Consider the following 25,000-nt stretch of genomic DNA (forward strand, 5'->3'; position numbering starts at 1 on the left):
TCATTTGCTTTCACACGCTTCATTTGTATTGTGTAGTTTAAACAAATACTACTAAGTAGTAGTAGATACTACAATATCGAAAGATTTCAGCAAACGCAACCAGAATGCCCTTTTTCACTGAAAGCTGCCTTATAGGAATGAGAAAAATCTCCATTTTCTTTATTATCAGGCATCAAAGTAGCATTGTAAAAGAAGTGTTGCATTGTGAAATTGTTAAAAGCTTCATGGCAGGTTTTCTTCACCATTTACCATTTAAAGACAAGATGAATATTTCTGAAAAGTCATTTGTTTGCTTTCTCACTCCATATTTAGAGGAGCAGAGGAAAGAGCGGTGGTCAAAGAGGAAGAAAGAGTGGGGTGGAGGAAGTGAGGGAGAGGGTGATAAAGAAGAAGAGTGACTGGGAGAGAGATGGAGTCGCTATCAGCCGAGTCAGCCACGGTGGATGAGCTAGTGGAGGCCTGCATCAATGCTTTCGGTCAGTCTGTAGAGTCATGTGTCTGTCTATACCAAATGTTCCACCATTTAAAAAAAATAAATTTAAAAAATCCATTTTTCTGTCCAAGATCATATGTGACATGATTTAAAAATGCCCCACTGTTTGGTTTTATTTGCTTTTCTCTAGATGACACAGGGAAATTAAAGGACTTGCCATTGGTGCGGATGTTTCTGATGATGCACCCCTGGTACCTCCCATCCACAGACCTGGCCAAGAAACTCCTGCTCAAGTATCCTTGACTAAAATACGCCTATTTATAATTTAGTGTCTCAAGCAAACATGTGTCGAGGTACTGAGGTTGTGGTGTACACCAAATGAAGCTTTGTTTCCTGATTACCATCATTGCATCATCATTATGTTACTTTTAAATAACAAGCAAACAAGGTGAACATCTGTATTTCTTACAATTACAAAGTGTAACAATAAGTGCAAAACACATTAACAAACAAAAACATGCAACAGCAAATCAGAAAACACACCATCCATCCATCCATCCACTGCTTATCCTACACAGGGTCATAGGGGAGTGTGGAGACTAACCCGGGGAACTCTTGGAACAAGGCGGGCGACACCCTAGATGGGGTGCCACCCAATCACAGAGCACAACTGCACACCCATTTACACACTACGGACAATTTGGAATTGCCAGTTAGTCTACGACGCATGTCTTTGAGCTGGAGGAGGAAACCAGAGTAGACTGAGTCTGAGACGGGGAGAACATGCAAGCTCTACACACACAGGGTGGAGGTGGGATTCGAGCCCCGACCCCAGAGGTGTGAGACAAACTTGCTAACCACTATGCTACCGTGTCCCCCACCCCAGAAAGCACACCAGCAAAAAAAAAACCCCACAACAAATGTGAAAACAAAACACCCAGGTCCTTTGTGAACATCACATGCCGGTTATGTGAGTCTATGCAACCACAGAAAGCAGAGAGCAGGAGACTTTTATCCGTGCTTACTATTTGTATTTTTTTTTATCAAGTGCATCCATATGTTATTATTTTACACATAGACTTTTTTTCTTGCTAGAGAGAACGCAGAACAAAACACATGACCGAAAGTACTGCGCTTTTCATGCGGGACACCACATGGGGATAAAATGGTCACTAGACTCATCTTTAGAAACTGTTGTAGGAAATCATGTGGAAAGGTAAAACTAGTAACTTGCTTAAGAACCTTTTATGGATTTGTAGTTGCATCGACTTGACCCTATAAGAAACCCTCCAGCATATTTCAGTCTAATCTCCCATCAATGAAATCTATAATATACTGTTAAGCATTTTAATACTACATATAATAATACACTACTACTGAATACACACTGGATTAGCCACCAGTTGAGAGCAAGGGGCCATGCACACAAATTGACCTACTCGTTCAGACCTACTGACATGTTTTTGTGAGGTAGGACACTGGAGACTCATTCAGATTATTATTGACAGTACATTCGAAGTTTACAGATTTTTTTTGTGTGTTTTCAGGACAAAAGATTTTTTCCTAGCGTGAAAGTAGGGATAGAAAATAAGGACTGACAACACTGATCACTTTTTAATTGATTAGTTTATTTATGCTTTCAGCAATGCCAGAGTCAGTTATAAGAATCTAGAGATGTCAATGTCCACAAAACAAAAGCGAAGCAATGAAGGGATGGCAGAATAATAATACATACTTGTATTACGATCTGCTCAGTTGTTGCTACTGCTGATGTTCTGAAAATCATTATATTTGGCAGGACAGTAATTTTTCATACTGTTGCACCCCTATTAAGCACCTCATCCAAGCTTTTGTCAGCTTTGCTCATTTAAAAGACTGATAGTTACTCATAGTGATCTTGATATCCGAGGAACAGTAATTAATTCCCAGTGATTAAAGGAGTGTTAACGACCCTTAATTAGACATCAGGTCTCAGGAGGAAGGCTGCACTGCCGAGCTCAGGAGTCGAATCTGCCACCTAGTCAAGTAGGTGCATATTTATTCAGCTTTCTCTCCATACCCTGCATAAGTATTCACCCCCTGAACCTTTCCACATTCTGTAGTGTTATAGTCTAGCATTTCATCTACACAGTGTGCCTAACATTTGTGACACACATGTTAATTACACTAAAACACAGACAGTTATTGGTGGAAAAAGTATTCAACCCCCCCCACACACACACCAGGTCGAACCAACATTGGCTGTAATTGCAGCTGGGATACGTCTCTATCAGCTCTGCACATCTGTGTCCAGATATTTTTGCCCATTCTTCTTGGCTCAAACTCTGTCAGATTGGATGGAGACCACTTGTGAAGTCTTGTCACACATTGTGAATTGGATTGACAGCTAATTATGCTAATTCTGATAGCAATTGGTTCCACCAGAAAAAATTTAGGCAACGGGGTGAATACTTATGCAAGAATACTTATTGATTGTGTTTTCTCTCTGCAAGTCCATCTTTGCTTTTTCACCTGCTATATTTTCTGACAGAAACCTATTATCTATTGTCCATCTGTCGCTACCCTTAAAAATGGGTTATGTGTCATGTCTTTTTTCAGTCAGATAAAATCATACTTCCTACCTTTCCCCTTCTGTCTTTATCCCAATATCTCACTTGCTTTATACTTCTCATCCATATTTCTTCATTCACCTGTCTAGGTCTGAAAACTGCCATCCATCCAGCCTCTATCTCTGACCTCAAGGTTGCACGGTATTGCATTTGTAGGCTTTATCAAAAGTTTACTTGTCATCTGTCTCACTCTCTCGGTCCCTGTAGGTTCTGGATCTCGGAGTTTCCTGTCGAGTTCAATCTTAATCCGGCTTTGGCTGAGCAGATTCGAGATCTGAGGGATCAGCTCAACACCGAGGGCAATGCGCAGGAGAGTCAGCTCATCGACGTTGAGAGTGTGTAAGTGAATAAACACACTAATGCATACAAGCCTGTAAAAAATTATTTGCCGCATCCTGATTTCTTCTCTTTTTGTGTATCTGTGTCTATTTTTATTTATTTATTTTATTGAAGCAAAAAAGTTATCCAACACCTATCACTCATGTGAAAACCTAATTGCCCCTTAAACGTAAAATCTGGTCATGCCACCTTTTAGCAAAAACTGTAACCAACTCTTCCGAGAAGTGGAGATCGGTCTTTCACTTACTTCTAGGATTAGGACTTACTCCTATGCTTTGGATCATTGTCTTGCCGGACATTCTCCTTTAGGATTTTCTGGTAGAGAGCAGAATTCATGTTTCACTCAATTACTGCAAGTTGCCCAGGCCCTGAAGCACAAAAGCATCCCCACAACATCACACCTCCACCACCATGCTTGACCATAGGTATGATGTTCTTCTTGTGGAATTCGGTTTATTCCAAACAGTTCCACTTTCGACTCATCAGTCCACAGAACATTCTCCCAAAAGTTTGAGGATCATCAAGGTGTGTTTTGGCAAAATTCAGATGAGCCTTAATGTTCTTCTTAGCAGTGGTTTTCACCTCACCACTCTTCCATGGATGCCATTTTTTGCCCGGTGTCCTTCTGATAGTTTAAAATGCGAGAGAGGCATGTTGGCCCTTTGAAGTTGTCCTTGGCTCTTTTGTGACTTCCTGGTGAGTAGTTGCTGTGCTCTTGGAGGAATTTTGGAAGATTGGCCACTTCTGGGAAGGTTCACTACTGTGCCATTTGGAGATAATAGCTCTCACTTTGGTTGTTTGGAGTCCCAGAGCCTTTGAAATAGCTTTGTAACCCTTCCCAGACTGATGTGTTTCAATCACCTTCTTCCTCGTCATTTCTGGAATTTATTTCAATTTTGCCATAGTGTGTTACTGAGTAAGACCTTTTAACCAACTTCATGCTGTTGAAAAAGTTCTATTTAAGTGTTGGTGTGATTGAACAGGGTTTGCAGTAATCAGGCCTGGTTGCGTCTGTTCCAGCCGAACTGTATTATGAATGCAGTTTCATAGATTTGGGGAATTAGTAACTATGGGAGCAAATACATTTCCACACAGGCCTAATTTGTATTGGATAACGTTTTTTCCTTCAATAAATAACATTATCATTTAAAAGCTGTATTTTGTGTTTACTCAGATTGCCTTTATCAAATTTTGTTTTAATTTCGAAAACAATTTAGCATGAGATGTACACAAAAACAGAAGAAATCAGGATAGGGTGCATACGTATTTACAGCACTATATATAGTAATATCTATTATAAGATCTTTTCAAGTACATATCCCTTGTAAATGTGGAACTACATCTTAATAATAAGAATCATTTTCTCTATGTGCTTTTTTCCCTCTCAGCCCTTCATATAAGTGGAAGCGTCAGGTGACCCAGCGTGTGCCATCCATGTCAAAAAAAAGGAAAATGTCCCTCCTCTTCGATCACTTGGATGCCTCTGAACTCGCAGAACATCTTACCTACCTGGAGTATAAGTCCTTTTGCAAGATTCTGGTGTGTGCACACATTTGCTTTATATTTACTTATAGTAACTTATATTGCAGCTCTGGAAGTAGTTTAGCTTATGGCAAATCGCAGGTTTATATCACATCTAAAATGTATTCATTTCTACTACCTTTAGTAGAAACTTACACAGGGTCTTACATGTACATAGAGGGCATTCCATGGTGACGCTTTTTGTGAGGACATGTTTCTTTAGTATTTTTGAAAAGAATCTCCATTGTTAGTGGGAATGCTGCTCTTAAAGTTTTCCAATTTGGGAAGGCCTTCAAGACGAAAAGTTTTGTGCTTTCCAGTTTTTTTGTAATACGACACGCTGGCCTTGCATGTCATGTGTTCAGTTCCAGGACTATCACAGCTTCGTGAGACATGGTTGCACGGTGGATAACCCCATCCTGGAGCGCTTCATCATGCTCTTCAACAGCGTCTCCCAGTGGATCCAGCTTATGGTGCTCACCAAGCCCACGGCCCAGCAGCGCGCTTCCGTCATAACGCACTTCGTACGAGTCGCACAGGTCAGTCCCGTTAGGAGCTGGTTAATGAATGACACTAAACACTCTTGACCTCCTTAAGGGATAAAGGAAGAGAAACTGATCTTCAGTTCGCATGGATCTGTTAAAGGCACATAAAACTCAGGGGTTTGCGGATTATCCCTATACAAATATATACAAATCCACTGAAATCACACATTGACTACACAGTGAATTTATTTCAAATTATAATCTACAGAGATGTCATGACATGTTTCATAAAAGAGTGTTTGTACAGTATTGATTAGCAGAAAAAGCCTTATTTTCTGAGTCAAACCACATTTTAAATAAAATTTGTTATTACCCTTACTATTGCAATTTCTGAAGTCCCATTTATAGTTTAAAAAAAAAAAATATTTCAATGGTCTTGTTCTAATTTTAAAATGGTCCACTCCGAAACTATTGGAATGACAAGGTTTTGCTGTAGCCAGAAAACATTTGGGTTTGAGATCACAAGAGGAACATGACAAGAGTGTTTCGAATTTCAGCTTTTATTCCCTGGTATTTATATGTAGACGAATTGAAGAACATAGAACGCAACACGTTTTGTATCAGACCACCCAATTTCTAGGCGAGCAAAAATATTGGAACATGTGACTGACAGGTGTTTCCTGTTACCCAGGTGTGTCCTGTTAGATTGAGAGTTTATACAATAAATAGCTCTGAACATCTACTCTTGGTTTTAGCCTTCAGTTTCACCTGTAAAGACTGCATTTGTTGTTAAAAAGATAATCTAACATGAAGATCAGAGAGCTGTCTACGTGAGAAAAACAAGCCATTTTGAAGCTGAGAAAAGAGGGAAATACAATATGCATGGCCAATACAACAATTTGAAATGTCCTGAAAAATAAATAAACGACTGGTGTACTGAGCAACAGTAACCAAATGGGTTGGCCGAGGAAAAGAACAACAGTCAGTGACATCACCAACAACCTCCACAGGGCAGGGGTGAAGGTATCACAAGCAACTGTTTGAAAAAGACTATAAGAGCAAAACTATAGAGCCCTTACCACAAGATGCAAAACACTCATCAGCAGTAAGAATCAGAAAGCCAGACTGGAATTTGTAAAAAAAAATAAAAAATAAAAATACAGAGATGTTCTGGAAACACAAAAGTTCTGGAACTAAGATGAACCTCTACCAAAGTGATGGAAAGGCCAAAGTGTGGAGAAAGAAAGGATCTGCTTATGATCCAAAACATACAAGCTCATCGGTGAAACCTGGTGGAGTAGTGTCATGGCTTTGGCCTGCATGACTGCTTCTGGAACATTCTCACTAATCTTTATTGTTGATGTAACTCATGATATTAGCAGCAGCATGAATTCAGGAATATTTTGTTTGCCAATTTACAGAGAAAAGCATCCAAATTAGTCGGGAGGAACTGTATCTTATTATCTTCAAAGCACTTCAGGACATGCTGTTATAGGAAAACAAATTTCTGGGTGGTAACAGTTACTCCACCCCTTCTCTCATATGACATATGTATGTCCTTCTCCAGAATGATTTAGATGAGCCTGCAGCCTCTAGCTTTACAAAGTCATCATTTATTAACATTTCCTCACTCTGTCATGGCGCAGCCAGAGTCTTGTTGAGAAGTTCACGTCTCACAGAAAGATGCACGTGCAGCACCTGCGTTCAAACAGGACAGAACGGGATGTCGATCAAATAACTTTTACACTGTTTTTGTATGGTGTGTGTTGTGTGTAAGTCTGAATGTAGATTTTAAACGATGTTTCATCGCTCAGATGTTTCATTTGTTTTTTCGTGCTGTGGGATATCCTGGTGTAGTCGCTCTCTAGGATGCATTTACCCCCCACTCATTTTCTTCCTGATCCCTCATCGTTCCTCACAGTATCCCTTCTCCAGATCTCTCTCTTTGATAATGTGGAGGGTTTTTAGGAGTCAGTAGCATTAATTAACGTTAAGCATTAAGATGCTCGGTCATAAACCTGGCCGATGTAATTAACCACTTTACTTTCTAAGTGAAAAAAGTGGATTCACTGAAAATTATATTTGGTTACAATAAAAAGGCGTGTGTGTGTGTGTGTGTGTGTGTGTGTGTGTGTGTGTGTGTGTGTGTTGAAGCAGCTGGAGCTGGATTGATTTTTGCAGTGTGTGTATGTGTGTCTGTGGGTTGAAGGGCAGAGGATGTCTCCCATAGAGCCTCATTCACAAAGCCTTACTGTGGCATACACATCCCATCCAGCTTCTGGAACAATGAAACAATGCAGCCATATTAGTAGTGCATATTACTGGGAGAGAGATAGATAGATATCTTGATCTTTCCATGAGTCTAACTTTATCTATTTTCCCAATTCTTCCTTCCTCTGCATCAGTGTCTCCTTTCTCCTGTTGTTCTGCCCGCCAGGATAATACCTCAACACCCACATGCTGTCTCTCTCTCTCTCTCTCTCTCTCTCTCTCTCTCTCTCTCTCTCTCTCTCTCTCTCTCAATCCCGCTACTTCTCTACGCAACCTAAATGTTTCCAGTGTACTATTTGGTCTATTTCTTCCTGAAGTCCTTCCTTCTCTGTGAATCATTTCTTTTGGATGACTCTTTCATTTGCGCTACCCCGTTTCCTAGCTACATCTTTACACTAAATCTCTAATCTCATCTATTCCATCTCACCCCATCTGAATCTTGGATATAAATCAACGGTTTTCTCCAAAAACCTATTTTCTGTGCTAGCCGTGCACCTCCACCCACCACAAACCCTGATCAGGATAAAGCGCTTACTGAAAAACGAATGCAATGAATTGTTGTCACATAACTCATGCAGAAGATCTCTTTCTTTCTTTGTAGAAACTGTTGCAGCTGCAGAACTTTAACACCCTCATGGCGGTAGTTGGAGGCCTCAGTAACAGCTCCATCTCCAGGCTCAAGGAGACACAGGCCCACATCAGTAACGACACCAATAAGGTGCTACACACATCTACACTGTACTCATTATTACCATACTCATCATAACATATCATAACACGATAGTCAGTTACTACACTCCTACTGTCTACTAGGAGTACTGAGGAAATATTACCCATATACACACAGCTGTAAAAATGTTCCTCATGTGTTCTGTGGATTATTCTTAGCTTCATAATGTTTTTTATTATATTTGTGAGATTCTGTGTAGATACTTACACCCCCACCCCCCTGCCAAGAGAGACAAACCAAGGAATCCTTAAGAGTGCTAGAGGAAACTTCCTTCCTTTCCTTGTTCCTTCCATTGTTTTTTCCCCCATGTTTTTCATTCCTTCCTTCATCCCTTCCCTAATTTCTTTATTCTCTCCACTGTTCCTGTCTTCTTTCTTTCTTTCCTTGTTTTATTCTTTCCAAATTTTTCAACCCTTCATTTCCTTCTTACCTTTGTTCTGCTATCTTTCAATGTCTTGCATTTCTTTCATATTCCCTTCTTTCTTTCTTCCCTCCCTACTTTTCTTGTTCCTTCCAATGGATTTTCCATCCTCCTTCCTTCCTTCCTTCCTTCCTTCCTTCCTCCTTCCTTCTATAATTTCCTTTCCCCAATGTTCCCATCTTCCTTCTTTCCTTCCTTTAAATCCTTCTTTCATTCCTTCCCTTTTTCATTCTGATTATTTTTAGTTCTTAATTTTTTCAACCATTTCATTTCCTTCCTTCTTTCCTTCTTTGTTCTGTCATCTTTCAATGTCTTGCCTTTTTCTGCCCTATTTCTTTCCTTTCTTTCCTTTACTTCTGTCCTCCCTTCTTTCCTTAGTTTCTTTAATCTTTCCATTGTTTCTGTCTTCCTTCTTTCCTTCCTTCTGTTTTTCATGCTGCTATTTTTGTTATTCTTACATTTTTTCAACCATTTCCTTTCCTTTCTTCCTTCATCCCCTCTCTCCTTCTTTGTTCTGATTTGTATCTTTTCTTTACCTTTCTCTGTCATATTTCCTTCCTTCCTTCATCCCCTCACCCCCCCCCCCCATCCTTCCTTTCTGTCCTTCATTTTTGATTTGTAATATGTCATGTTTTTCATAATTTGTGTCTCCTTTCTTATTTCCCTGATGCTCCAGATCTTTAACAGTCTGCTGGATCTGGTGACATCGTGTGGGAACTACAGTCAGTACCGGCGGCGCTTCTCGGAGTGTTCAGGTTTCCGGTTCCCAATCCTGGGCGTTCATCTGAAGGATCTGATCGCGGTGCATGTGGCTCTACCAGATTGGACTGATGATGAGAAAACACGTGTGAATCTGACCAAGACCCAACAGCTCTACTCCATACTGCATGAGCTGGCACTGGTCCAGACTACACCGCCCAACATAGACGCCAACCCCGACCTGCTTAACCTTCTCACGGTGAGACTTTAACTCTGTATGTATGTCTTTATTTGTTTGTGCTTTCAAAGTAATTAGATTGCACTCGATAACTACATAAAACTACACGAAGTAAGCGACCATGTTACCATTTTCCGATTCTCCACTTGTTTGTTGCGTATGCCTGTCTGCATTGCAGCAAATCTGTATGTTTCAAGTTGCTGCAATTTAGGATTGAATGAATATTTGTATCTCTGTGTTGGTTTTGGATTACTCTACAGACGGTTGCCACAGATGCTTTAGTAATACTGTGTGTTCGTCTACGTGTGTAGTTGTTTACGTGTGAATGAATGTTTTGTCTGTGTGTATGTTTTAGTAACCACGCAGCTAGCCTTGTCACTTCCTCTGCATATGGTACCAACATATATTAAATGTTCATACATAGGAAAGTGCTTTGTGTACACGAGCCATCTGGATATTAGGAATGCTGAGAGAATAAAATAGACTGGGAATACAGTAGTACCCATTAGGGCTGGGGAATATGAACATATTGGTATTGTGATAAATTATGCCATGATACACTTTTCTGAGATATTGTTGGTATTGTGCTATGTTTTAATGGAGTTTGAATGTGTTAGTATTATTAATATATGACACACATACTGCATTAAAGGGTTTTGAATTAGAACAGTTAGTAGAAATCTTTTCGATTGTGTGCTTTTCAGCTAGGTAAGAATTAACGGAATAGTTTGGCCAAAGATCTAAACAGTTTTGGAGCTACTGAAGTTACAAATCTAATTATAGCTAACATGGACTAAACATCTACAGTATTTCACCTCAGAAGTCTAAAAAGATTTTCCATGAATACAGTGAGGGGAAAAAAGTATTTGATCCCCTGCTGATTTTGTACGTTTGCCCACTGACAAAGAAATGATCAGTCTATAATTTTAATGGTAGATTTATTTGAACAGTGAGAGACAGAATAACAACAAGAAAATCCAGAAAAACGCATGTCAAAAATGTTATAAATTGATTTGCATTTTAATGAGGGAAATATGTATTTGACCCCTCTGCAAAACATGACTTAGTACTTGGTGGCAAAACCCTTGTTGGCAATCACAGAGGTCAGACGTTTCTTGTAGTTGGCCACCAGGTTTGCACACATCTCAGGAGAGATTTTGTCCCACTCTTCTTTGCAGATCTTCTCCAATTCATTAAGGTTTCGAGGCTGAAGTTTGGCAACTCAAACCTTCAGCTCCCTCCACAGATTTTCTATGGGATTAAGGTCTGGAGACTGGCTAGGTCACTCCAGGACCTTAATGTGCTTCTTCTTGAGCCACTCCTTTCTTGCCTTGGCCGTGTGTTTTGGGTCATTGTCATGCTGGAATACCCATCCATGACCCATTTTCAATGCCCTGGCTGAGGGAAGGAGGTTCTCACCCAAGATTTGACGGTACATGGCCCTGTCCATCGTCCCTTTGATGCGGTGAAGTTATCCTGTCCCCTTAGCAGAAAAACCTCCCCAAAGCATAATGTTTCCACCTCCATGTTTGACGGTGGGGATGGTGTTCTTGGGGTCATAGGCAGCATTCCTCCTCCTCCAAACACGGCGAGTTGAGTTGATGCCAAAGAGCTCCATTTTGGTCTCATCTGACCACAACACTTTCACCCAGTTGTCCTCTGAATCATTCAGATGTTCATTGGCAAACTTCAGACGGGCATGTATATGTGCTTTCTTGAGCAGGGGGACCTTGCGCGCGCTGCAGGATTTCAGTCCTTCACGGCGTAGTGTGTTACCAATTGTTTTCTTGGTGACTATGGTCCCAGCTGCCTTGAGATCATTGACAGGATCCTCCCGTGTAGTTCTGGGCTGATTCCTCACTGTTCTCATGATCGTTGCAACTCCACGAGGTGAGATCTTGCATGGAGCCCCAGGCCGAGGGAGATTGACAGTTCTTTTGTGTTTCTTCCATTTGTGAATAATCGCATCAACTGTTGTCACTTTCTCACCAAGCTGCTTGGCAATGGTCTTGTAGCCCATTCCAGACTTGTGTAGGTCTACAATCTTGTCCCTGACATCCTTGGAGAGCTCTTTGGTCTTGGCCATGGTGGAGAGTTTGGAATCTGATTGATTGATTGCTTCTGTGGACAGGTGTCTTTTATACAGGTAACAAGCTGAGATTAGGAGCACTCCCTTTAAGAGTGTACTCCTAATCTCAGCTCATTACCTGTATAAAAGACACTTGGGAGCCAGAAATCTTTCTGATTGAGAGGGGGTCAAATACTTATTTCTCATTAAAATGCAAATCAATTTATAACATTTTTGAAATGCGTTTTTCTGGATTTTCTTGTTGTTATTCTGTCTCTCACTGTTCAAATAAATCTACCATTAAAATTATAGACTGATCATTTCTTTGTCAGTGGGCAAACGTACAAAATCAGCAGGGGTTCAAATACTTCTTTCCCTCACTGTATGTGTTACATATAAACCACATTCAGTTTTTTAGTAACACAACAAAGTTACTGTTGTGACAGTGTGATTTAACATAGTTTAAACCACATTGCTGGTAAATTCTCAAATCTGATTGGTCAGAAGGTTTGCATTATTTTTGTATAACCACATTGTTCATGGCTCGTTCTAATGTGTTGTTGGTTCAATAGTAACAACTCGTTCACAACAAAATTGTTTGCTGGATGCTTAGCCTACACTGTTTAAAATGTTTAAAATAATTATTAATGTGGTGAAGTTTTCTGCAAGGAGACATTTACCATTTGTCAGATGTCAGATGTAAAGCTGTGTCTTTTAAGTTTTCCAACATGGAAATGCTTCTGGATGTTGAACTTTCTCAGCAACATGACAACAGGGCATATATTGTCCTATAAACTTCAGGAGTGAGAATGGCTGATGAGGGAACTGAGGAGTGAACTAGCTTGTTTCTTGGACATTCCACAGCAATAAATATAACTATAAATGGATACAAAATACAGTGTGGTGTTCTTGAATAAATGAAAAATTGCAATCAATGGCAGATTGCTATGGTATATGAGCGATAAAAAACTTTGAGATAGCCTGTTATTAGAAAATTTGAGGTGGGCCACATTACACCACCCTCATGGTTTATTATTTTCCTATAACAGCACATCTTGCTCTGTTTTCTTCATTACATACAGTATGTTGTAAGTATGTAGCTGAATATTGTAAAGTTAACCGGATGGCCATAGTGGACAGCTAGAACAATCAGGAAAGCTTTAATCCTCTACTGCAGGAATTATTACATTTACATAAAAAAAAGTTTTTATGGATTTTTATTACGTGAATCAGTTTCACTTAAACAAAAATGGGGGGGTATTTTTTAAATTGTTGCCATATGGCAACATATGCCAAACAAGAATTTGCAATGGTGGAAAGTATCATATAGTCAAAAATAACACTAAATGTATGAGATTACAATTTTACAGACTATAAGTTGCAGAGTTGTTTTGCCACCTAGAGAACATGTAAAAGTTCTATTTTCTATAAAGGATTTACAGATGTAGAGTGGATTTACTCACTCATACAAAAATTAGATCCAAACATGTTTTGGGTGAAGTATCTTTTTAATTCTTTCCCTTGAATTCTTAATTTTCTCTTGAAACTTAGAAAATGGCAACAATTACATTTTACCATTTAACAAAATACTCAAAACATATAAACTTGTTTCAGTGCCAAAAAATAAATGTTATCTTATCTGACATTTTTTTTTCCCTTTAACCAGTTTTGCCTCAATATTGAAAAATTAATCAAATTTTGAGAGCCCTCCGATGATGTCCCTAACCATGCCATGTGTTTGCAGAAAAGGAAGTGCAAACAGTACTTTCTGGTTATCTAAAATGGCATTTTTTTTTTGTTATGTCAAAGTTAAAGCCACTTTTTGAACTTACAGGAAAATAGTTGTTTTGTATTATTTCCTACAAAAAAAAAGGAGATAAGTTAACTTGTTGCCATATGGCAACACCATGCAGTAAAGGGTTAAAGCAGTTTGGTGTTACTCCACCTCTGCTACCTAAAGTTTGAAGGTGAAATTCTACCAAAAAGCTGAAGGTTACGTAGAGATTAATATAGTTCTAGATTTATATAAATACTGACTCATCCAATTTTACAATTTGTTTTATTTTTAAATCTGATTACGAATCTTTCTTGTGCCACATGAGACAAGAAAAGTAACTATATTTGGGGTAAGTGAGATGTATACCGTCCTTTTAAACCTTGTTATTGACTGTTCACTTTTTAAATAAACTCCACAATTTAAGCACCACACCATTACTTTAGCATTTCTAACTAAAGAATTCTGGCAGCCCTGAATTTTGGGAAAAGCTTTTTTATTTTAACGGATAATGAATGAATCATTCCTTTCATGTTGCAGGTGTTTATTGATGATACTGGTGCCAGCTCTTTGAATGGAAAGGGTATAAAGCACTCATTCTGAATGCTAATCAATTTGTTTTCTTTTAATGGTGAAGCTCAAAAAAGAAACGTCTTGTGTGTGTCTGTGAGGATTGAGATTTCCTTCTGTACAGAGTAAGGTGGTGTAGCGGGAGTGTGAGTTTGAGGGTAAACAAACAGAGCACATGGAAAGTTCACCGATCTGAAATGGCACCTTTTCACCCTAGCATATTTCCTGACCATGTTTTTTTGTACATTTTCCCCATTATTGAGCAATCAACATCCCTCATGGGAGGAGTGTAGTGTAGCTATATAGGCAAAAATTCTGGGAATTAGGACTAGAGCAGGTCAGAGAAAGAAGCATTTCTGTCCTCCTGCTTGTGTTGAAGGATTTCAGATGTTAACTCTCACTTACACACTCGCACACACTCGCAGCGTACCTTACATCAGCATGCTCAGGAATTCTCCCTGGAAGGAAATGGTGTATTCACCGTGGAGCATTTGTGCACTGAGCCTACTGAGACCCTGACAAAGTGAGTGTTACTAGGGGGGGAAAAGCCTGAACACACATTCACTGACACACACACACACACACACACACACACACACACAGACACAAAACCGAGTACTAGGGTAATGGCTATGACTTATGAAGCCTGTGTGGACATTCATTAATTTCACACCCATTAACCTTTATTCGACAGCGTACACATTCTTCAGACTGACTTTTGTATAAAATAATGATTCTCAAGACACCTACCTGGTCATCTGCCTTCTCCGGCAAATCGATGTGGTCTTGAAATTCACCTTCTACCCAAACTGGATACTATGAGACTCTGTGAGGCTGTGATGAATACAAATGTATAATATTGAATGATAAAGGCAAATAGAGGGATCTGCTTTGGTATGTGGCATTTATATATTTGATATACACAATATATAGACAATATTTAGGTTTACTAACAGTGCCAGAAAAACAGTTGTACCACATTTAAGAAGCTAAAATGAAATATTTATCAATGATAATAAGGAAAAAGAACATCAAGGGGGCATGCTGTTATAGGAAAATCAATGGCCCAACATGACACAAAGTTCCTGCTACCACGATGATGCTGATTGTTTTTCAATAACAGCAGGTTCTGAAGTGTTTTATTCCTCTTATACCACAGAAACATGACAACTATTAGACTTTTTCAAAAAATTTGTTATAAATAACGTATCATACTTTTACTACAGTCCCAGTGAATGAATTCTTACTTTAGAAATTATAATGTATTAGAATGAGTGTATTAATATAAACATTGAATTAGGGCCAGAACTACCGTCAGACCTGATGTCTCACATCAGCTGTATCCTTATATGGGACTAATATTTTTGTGAACAAATACCCAAATTTTAAGCGCAGGTGGTACTTGGTGCAGATGTTATTGTTCATCAGTCAGATAAATTATCTGTTCACGTCCAAAATGTTCTTTATCGAATGCAACAGCACATTTTGTCTCAGTGGGGTTATTAGATTTAATGAATCACACCATGTACTTACGTGTCTCACAAATCTAATGTGAGGGTCGTAGGATAGATTATAGACTTATTAAGCATTACGGAACAGTTTTGGTTGGATTTGTTTTGTCTTTCTGGAGAAAGTCAGGATTATGGAGCCACATGTACTGCTTGTGTTGACCTGTATAAATAAAATTTCCCTGATTGTATAGGATATGACGTAGTATATATTGTGAGTGTATATGTGTGTGTTTGGATAGGTATCACTGGACCAGTATCATACAGAAGACGAGATATACCAGCTCTCACTACAAAGGGAACCTCGATGCTCCAAACCAGCTGTGAGTTATGGACACAGCAACTGTCCTGCTGTTAATTTCCACTATTTCTCTTCCCCATTTTTCATAACTATTATGTTAACGTGATATTTTTTTTTTTTTTTTTTTTTTAAACTCTCCGATCAGAACTCAAACCCCACCCCCAGCCATGCAACTAAGCGACTGTCGATGGTTGATGAGTGGGCAGCGTCGGTGAAGCCTAAAGCAGATCCTGCTATCATCACCAAACACATTGAGAAGATGGTTGAAGTATGAATTAATAATTTTTTTTTAGTTTTGTAGATGTGAATATGTCTACGTTAAAACACTTCTTACCATTTACATAGGATGACAATAAAAATGGCCTAAGAAAATCTCTGTAACTTTAATCTCATTTATACCACAGTGCTGTTGAATTCTTGATTCTGATTGGTTGACAGACGTTCTGAGGTGTGCAATTATGTTTCAGTAAATCCACATTACAGTTCCATATCACTTCGCCAAGTGAACTGAAATAATGGAAACGTTAGCCTATTGTCCACCACAGCATACAGATCTAACAACAAACAAAATGACAGAAAAATGAGAGAGTGCATGTGATAAGCCAGTGAAAGAAGTTTCAATATTTATTTATTTATTCGTTGTATTTTCTGCAGTAAAAAAAAAAGTGAACAAGCAGGCTTATCGATATATGTATTTATTTATTTGTTCTATTTTTATATTATCAGCATGAAACGAAGAAAAAGCCTGCGAACTCTCTCTCTCTCTCATACACTCTCTCTCTCTCTCTCTCTCTCTCTCTCCAATAACTGCATATCAATGGCTCAAGCCTCCGTTACTAGTTCTTAAATTAAGTTTTGGAATTAGCAACGGAGGCTTGAGATGCGTAATAAATTAGTTCCACACCCAAGAACATTTTAAGGACAAAAACCTGACAAATGTCTTGAAATAAAACATCTGAACAATATCTTGAGGCGTGGAATAATTGACTCTGGTCCTTGGAGTGTGCATTATTTTCTAATCATTCAATGGCCCGTCATCAATTATTCCTTACTTAAATGGCAGGATCTATAGATAAATATGGCATATGGATGTGCCATGTCCTCCATTCATCCCAATTCGCCTTGTATTACTAACATTTACTCGTTACGCTGGTTTGCCAGCTAACTGCCAGGAAACTAGCTAGTGTCTATCACAGATAAGAGTGTTTTCCATATCAGAGATTCAAGTCGTAACTTAATATTTAACACCATCCAAACTTGTTGAAATTTACTGTTACTACCAAAACTATTGTATTTCTCAGTCACATGTGTCCAGATTCTGAGCACTGAAATCACAATGTGGTTATCTGAAACACAGAATTTCTTAATACTATCTCATTAAAAAAAAATCAGATTCCAGGAGCATTACGTAAAATTTACATTTGTTTTTGCAATGTTAGTACTGATTATTAATCTATGTAATATCTATGTAAGATTCTATGTAAGATTATTAATCTATGTTTGCAATGAAGCATCCAAAAGATGTTTTTTAATAATTACCACCATTATGCAGATTTGAGTAAGTAAGTTTTATGTAATATGGAAGCACTTGTGTTCCCAGCTAGGAGTTGTATGTAACATTTTTCTTTTCATCCTTGTCAAAAAAAAAGAAGCATAAAATCGTATCGAATCAAATCATCATCTGACATGAAAAGCATGACTGTTGACGTTTATAACGAATAATCTGTCTCGTTTCCACGGCTGCAGTCTGTCTTCAAGAATTTCGACACAGATGGAGATGGCTATATTTCCCGCGAGGAGTTTGAGAGCATCAGGAATAATTTCCCCTATCTCAGCAAGTTTGGAGAGCTTGATACAAACCAGTGAGTGTGGAAACACTGACCTTTATGCTGAAGTGCTGACATTTATCCTACTTTTATGTTGAAGTACCATTACAACTCTTGGCTTGTCGTGTCAGTGGGAAGCAAATCAAAATCTACAAGCCCAAAGACCAGATTTGTTTTGTCTGAGAATTAGCATTGGTGTGAGTAATGCCAAAATAGACAAAACACACAACAAAAATCTTCCTTTTCTTCATACCTAACCCAGACCAGGAGGAAAATGTATGATTCTCAAAAGTAAAGGCACCCCTACAGTGTCCAGGCAGCTACACTGCAAAAAAAAGTCATCTTAGCAAGTGAAAATATATTGAATAGAGTTAAATTCATCTAGTATTTCTTATTATAAGATCACAATAAACTAAATATAAGATTATTAAACCTATTTCAACCCATTTGTACTCATTTCAAGCTTGAAATAATCGTGTTCTATTGGCAAATAATTTAGCTTATTTTAAGCATTTATTCTTGAAAATGATCTGCCAACAGAATAAGAAAACTACAAGCTAGAAATAATGTAATAATGTCTAGAAATAGGTTTAATGATCTTATATTTGGTTTATTGTAATCTCATAATAAGAAATACTAAATAAATACAACTATATTCATAAGATATTTTCACTTTTCATATTTTCGCTAAGATGACTTTTTTTTTTTTCAGTGTAGCGGCCTGAACACTGTAGGGGTGCCCTTACTTTTTTTGCAGTGTATAAACAACACCATTATCTGGTATTTACAGAATGTCTGACATCTGAAACTGTTTGTACAACAAATCTGATAAGATGTCAGTATAGTATTTCACATGTGTCACAAAATTTGGCTTACACTAGACTGGTTGTACCTAGCTTTTATAGATATCTGTAATTGTTTTGTGAAAATGTAACATAATTGATTGATTGATTGATTGATTGATTGATTGATTTATTTACTGCAGAATCTTTTAAAAATCCACCATCCGGGTTCATTTTTACGATTGCCCCTCCTGGCAAGCAGTTCCCGACTGCACAGCCGATAATATAATTATACCATTACAATTTACGTAAACCTAAAACACATTTTATATATATATATATATATATATATATATATATATATATATATATATATATATATATATATATATAATATATATAAATGCATTTTACTTAAATCTAAAATGGTGGACATGCTCGTTTTCATGTCCTGGTTATTTGTTCTGGGTGATTAAATGATTTATAATAGTCTATTTCTAATGCGATTTGCCAATCCCCACATACATGTTCATGTAAAGGTACTCACTGTGGCTTGCCTAGACTCCTTCAATGATATTAATGACATTGTAATAAATATAATGACATAATGTAATAAATGTTATTTATAATTTCCCCTGAATCCTTGATGTTTTAAATCCAGAGTGATTTACCATCAGCACTCGTGACTCCTGACACTATATCCCTATTTTATTGCTCTCATTTTTCTTTATTTTCTTTAGTTTTTTTTTCCAGTCACCTCTTTTCCTTTTGCAGTTCAACCGTTTTCCATTTAATCATCCTGTTTCTGTCATAAACAATATTAAACTGGAACATTCCTCTCTCTATCTCTCTCTCTATCTCTCTCTCTCGCTCTCTATCAGGGATGGGAAGATCAGCAGGGAGGAGATGATAGATTACTTTATGAAGGCCAGTTCACTGCTGAACTGCAAGATGGGCTTCATACACACGTTTGCAGAGACCACTTATGTCAAGCCCACCTTTTGTGAACACTGCGCCGGATTTGTGAGTATCTATCTACTGCAATGCTGGAATGGATGTACGGATAAGTGGACTGCAGGACATATTTATTACAGGATACAGACACTTACTGGCACCCTTCAAGAAAATGCTAAACATTAAAAGAAAATATAAATCTCACACAGATTGTCACAAGAAGTGTGACTATTCCTTTGACAGTTTTCATATTTACCTGTCACTGTTACTTTACCTGTGGTCTGGCATTTACAAACCTGACAGTATAAAAGGACCTAGAATTAAGGGCCCAAGATCTTTAAACAACTGTACTTCTTATTAGGCATTAGATATTAGAACGTTGTTATTTTCACTAGGGTAGGCTGCACCAAGTAATTATTGTAGGGTTTCCAATAATTTTGAAACTAGCAAAAAAGAAACAAACAATGCACCACTTGTAAATGGTGTAAAATCTATAATGCATTTGCATATGTTTACGCTTCAAATATCACTCGGTGAATGTGTTTATTAATTTGAATTAATCTACTTATTTGTGCTCGTTTCAATGAAGGGGTGCCAATAATTTTGGAGGTGGCGTATATTATTTGTTAATTTGTATAAAAATTGTTGGTCATGTTAATATATACCTTATAATGTCATAATATGCACGAGTCTCAGAAGTATCAGGATATTTCTTTCTCTATCTTTCTTGCGAAAATGTCCTTTTTTTTTTTTTTTAAACTTTTTTTTACACCATGTATTTGACAGCGCTCCAAATACAGAACCCAAACTCCTACACACATTCTGCCATTCAGCTGCTCATTCTACACTCTGTCTCCGTGTGTGTGTGTGTGTGTGTGTGTGTACATAGGTCAGTTTGTACAGACCAAACTAATTTGTTTACATTCACCACATTGTTTTTCCAAATTTCTTTTGCACACACATGTAAATGTGTTTTGTATACTTGTTTAGTGTATACTTGTTTAGCTCTCGTGACAAAGTTGTATGTTTGTGTTGCTTTGCGCTATGCCAACGTGAACAATTTTTTGTGTGATGATGATGATGATGATGATGACGATGAAAAGGTGAGCATGAGGGTGGGTGTGTGCATTCGAGGCGAACATTTGCGTACATGTACTGTGTCCGTGTGTGTGTGTTCTGGACCCTCAGATCTTTCCTCGTGAGGTGTGTGAGTGTGTGATGCTCTGGTCAACCCTTTCATGTATTGTTCCCCTGCTGTGTTGTGATCACATCTCTCTTGATCCTGACTCCCCCCTTTTCCATTACCGTTCTTCCTTTATCTGATTGTTGCATTTCTGCTTTTCTTTCCATTCATCCATCACTTTTCTCTTCCAGTCTATTTCCAAAATGGAAAATATTTGCCCAGCACAACTCTTTTTTTTTTTTTTTTCCTTTCTTTTTTTTTTCTAGATATGGGGATTTTATAAGCAAGGATACAAGTGCAAAGGTAAGAACAGAGACAGTACAACATGTAAAAGAATAGCTGCTTAATGGCAAGTTTTCCCAAGGAGCTGTTACTCCTTAAATTATATAAGGCCTTGCTCTTTTCTCCCTCAACGTGTGTGTGTGTGCGTGCGCGTGCTGACACTGCCATGCTCTTCCATTAACAGTAATAAAGCCTGGTTTATTCTTTCTCAGAATGACACGTCTAAAAGTGTGGCGCGTTTATAATTTTTCAGAATAGTAGAAGGAGCTTAGCTATTTGCAAGCCATCTATTAAACATGAGACAGCGCAGTAAACACAAGTAGTGATAGGTTTTTAAAAGATATATATATCATCTATATATCTGCAAAAAACATGCAGCCAAATGTATTTTTAAGTTATACACAGCGATCAGCCATAACTTTAAAACCACTGACAGGTGAAGTGAATAACGTTGGTAATCTCGTTACAGTGGCACCTGTCATGGGGTGGGATATATTATGCAGCAAGTGAACAATCAGTTGTTGATGTTGATGTGTTGGAAGCAGGAAAAATGGGCAACCGTAAGGATTTGTGACAACGGCCAAATTGTGATCACTGTCAGTGTGATGCTCTGGGCGATGTTTTGCTGGGAAACCTTGGGTCCTGGCATTCACGTGGATGTTTCTTTGACCCATCCCACCTACCTAAACATTATTGCAGACCTTGTACACCCCTTCATGGCAACAGTATACTGTAATGCCAGTGGCGTCTTTCAGCAGGATAATGTGCCCTGCTACACTGCAAAAATTGTTCAGGAACGGTTTGAGGAACATGACAAGAGTTCAAGGTGTTGACTCGGCCTCCAAATTCCCCAGATCTCAATCCGATCGAGCATCTGTAGGATCAGCTGGACAAACAAGTCCGATCCATGGAGGCTCCACCTCACAACTTACAGTACTTAAAGGATCTGCTGCGAACGTCTTGGTGCAAGATACCACAGCACACCATCAGAGGTCTTGTGGAGCCTTATGGGTCGGAGCTGTTTTGGCAGCACAAGGGGGACCTACACAATGTTAGGCAGGTGGTTTTAATGTTATGGCTGATCAGTGCATGTTGTTTACATTTGACAATGTTTAGATAAGCAAATGTATTGTCTTGCTCCCACTAATCGAAAAAATAACTAGAAATAGATTAGCTACCTAGCTATGTTTTATATTTTTGCTAAAAACTTTAGATAGCTTGCTAGATACTATTTACTTGATGAAGTTTGGATATGTGAGGGTATTATCTTGCTTTTGTTGCTTGAAAAAAAAATCTATAAACAGATTAGCTACCTAGCTATGTTTTAATATTTTCTCTATAAACACTAGATAGCTTCTTGCTAGATAACAAGATTCACTTGATGAAGTTCAGATAAGCAAGAGTGCTGTCTTTCTTCAGGGGAAAAAAAGCTATAACTAGATTGGCTAGCAAGTGAAGTTTTGTATTTTCTCGAAAAAAAAAACATTTGATAACTATGATCACTTGCTAGATAACATTATTTACTTGACAAAATTCAAATAAGTGAGAGAATTGTCTTGCTGTCATTATTTGAAAAATTCTTAACCAAGTTAGCTAGCTAGCTAGATATATTAGCTTAATTGTTTTCTCTGGGAAAAAAAGAGCTATCTGTATTAGCTTGATAACTTACATTAGCTTACATATTTGACTAAATTTGAAAATTACTGTTGTAGCTTGAGTGAATTTGCCAGCATAATAGAAGTTACAGGTCACATTATATTTTGGAAAAAAAAATGTATAAAAGAAATCAGATGATGATTTAAAGATAAATCAGATATTGCTCAATTGGGAAAACAAGGAATGAGCCACACTTTTATTCTCCTTTTAATTCTCCTATCTCAGTTATGCACACTGTTGCCTAAGGCACTGAAATGGATATCTATGCTCTCTACTCAGCTGTCACGCTCCCACACCTACAATTTTCTTTACTGTCTTCATTTTTCTCTATTTCTGTATAGTTCTGTCAGGCTGTCCCTCCATCTCCAGGCTCATGCTGGAGTCCATCACTTTAGGCGTATGTGTGTATCCGTGTGTGTGTGTGTGTGTGAAAGCCCATTCCTGTCCTCACATTCCATTCCCCATTCCTGCTGGACTTTGGACACACATTTATATACACATTAGCACCTCCGTTTTTCCCTGTTCCCCTTTTCCTCCTCATCCTCCATTCATCTCTTCTCACTTGCCATATTAACTACTCACACTCCATTTTCTCTCCTTATCTTTCATTACGTGTTCTCCTTCTCTCTTCCTTTTTCTTTTCCCTCACTTACACCATCCCTTGTTCTTTCTTTCACTTTGCCCCCCCAGTGTGTGGTGTGAACTGTCATAAGGCATGTCGCTCACGGCTAGCGGTGGAGTGTCGCAAGCGGGCGAAGAGCATCAGTCATGAGACTCCGCCCGCCCTTCAGGCTCGCTCTTACAGCTTTCCACCTCCGTCTAACTCGCACTCTAATCTTCAGGATACAGGTATGTGCATCAACACGTGCACACATACTGTGTAAACTAGAGGTCAACTGATTGATCAGTTTTAATTGGCGCAGATCGGTTATCTGCAAAAATCCACACGTATACGTTTTCCCAGGAGCGGCTGAGAAGGGTCCGCTGTCATTATACAGTATGAGAGCGACCTCTAGAGGTGGAGTAAAAACTATGACAAATTTTGTTGGGTTATTTGAAGTGTTTTTTGATTCATTTTGGATGTCTCTCTTTTTATTTGTTATTTTGAGTGTTACTTTTTGGTTCAGTTTGGATGTATATGTTTTATTTACTTTAATATTTATTGATAGTTAATATATTAATATTTATATATTTATTTCATAGACATACATATACTGTATATGTACTTAAATGTGGGGTTATGCAAAGACTTAATGTTGCTAATTCGCTCCCAATTTTTCCTTCCAATTTAAGTTAACAGCGAAAAACAAATTGCAGAAGGATTTTTTTTTTAAGCTAAAATTGATTATTGATTATTTTTCACTAGGTTTGCTATGTTAGACAAGACAGGAAAATCAGAAAAAAAGTCAAAATTTATATACATATTTTCAAATATACCCTTTCATAGTGAAACATTAGTGACAGTAAATAAGTAAATAAAAAATGAATCAGAAACAAAGTTAAATGATGTTGATGTTATTCATTTTCTCCTTTCATGGTTTTTGCATGACTACCCGATGTCTCTGTCAGTATAAACTTCTGTACAAAAGTACAGAAAGTACTGAAATACAGTGCGGTGAAAATGTATTTATTGAAGCAAAAAAGTTATCCAATAGCAACTGGGCCTGTGTGAAAATGTATTTTCCCCCATAGTTACTAATTCCCCAAAACTATGAAACTGCATTCATAATGGGGTTCAGCTGGACTAGACACAACCAGGCCTGATTACTGCAAACCAACACTTAAACACTTAAATAGAACTTTTTCAACAGCACGAAGTTGGTTAAAAGGTCTTAACTAGTAACATACCATGCCAAAGTTGAAAGAAATTCCAGAAATGATGAGGAGGAAGGTGACTGAAATACGTCAGTCTGGGAAGAGTTACAGAGCTTATTTCAAAGGCTCTGGGACTCCAAAGGACCAGAGTGAGAGACATTATGTCAGAAAGTGGAACTGTTTGGAAGGCAGTTGTCCTGGTACATCTGGCGTAAGCCAAACACATAATTCCACAAAAAGATAATCATACCTACGGTCAAGCATGGTGGTGGAAGGGTGATGGTGTGGGGATGCTTTACTGCTTCAGGTTCTGGGCAACTTCCAATAATTGAGGGAGGGTCTGGTCTTCAGTCTCTAAGTCGAAACTCAAGTGAAACCTGATTATGCAGCAAGACAATGATCCAAAATATTGGAGTAAGTCCACCTCTGAATGGCTAAAAAAAAGCACTTCATAGCTTTTGGAGTGGCCTAGTCAAAGTCCTGAATTGAACCAATTAAGATGCTGTGGCAGGACCTTAAACGGACAGTTCATGCT

At 38.2% G+C, this 25,000-nt stretch overlaps 1 protein-coding gene across 1 annotated transcript in view; it reads left to right on the forward strand.

Annotated features, from left to right (window-relative positions):
- Positions 1-25,000, forward strand: part of LOC108261011 (RAS guanyl-releasing protein 2) — a 47,086-nt gene that overhangs the window by 19,445 nt on the left and 2,641 nt on the right. Inside the window, exons 2-15 of the mRNA XM_017461822.3 lie at positions 313-476; positions 624-726; positions 2,402-2,458; positions 3,250-3,381; positions 4,770-4,920; positions 5,268-5,441; positions 8,260-8,376; positions 9,486-9,767; positions 15,909-15,989; positions 16,113-16,235; positions 17,714-17,829; positions 19,457-19,598; positions 20,979-21,015; positions 23,341-23,499. Coding sequence (XP_017317311.1) covers positions 410-476; positions 624-726; positions 2,402-2,458; positions 3,250-3,381; positions 4,770-4,920; positions 5,268-5,441; positions 8,260-8,376; positions 9,486-9,767; positions 15,909-15,989; positions 16,113-16,235; positions 17,714-17,829; positions 19,457-19,598; positions 20,979-21,015; positions 23,341-23,499 — 1,741 coding nt within the window. The 5' untranslated portion in view covers positions 313-409. The remainder of the gene's footprint in view (positions 1-312; positions 477-623; positions 727-2,401; positions 2,459-3,249; positions 3,382-4,769; positions 4,921-5,267; positions 5,442-8,259; positions 8,377-9,485; positions 9,768-15,908; positions 15,990-16,112; positions 16,236-17,713; positions 17,830-19,456; positions 19,599-20,978; positions 21,016-23,340; positions 23,500-25,000) is intronic.

Source organism: Ictalurus punctatus, chromosome 29, assembly GCF_001660625.3.
Source record: "Ictalurus punctatus breed USDA103 chromosome 29, Coco_2.0, whole genome shotgun sequence".
Lineage (NCBI taxonomy): Eukaryota > Metazoa > Chordata > Actinopteri > Siluriformes > Ictaluridae > Ictalurus > Ictalurus punctatus.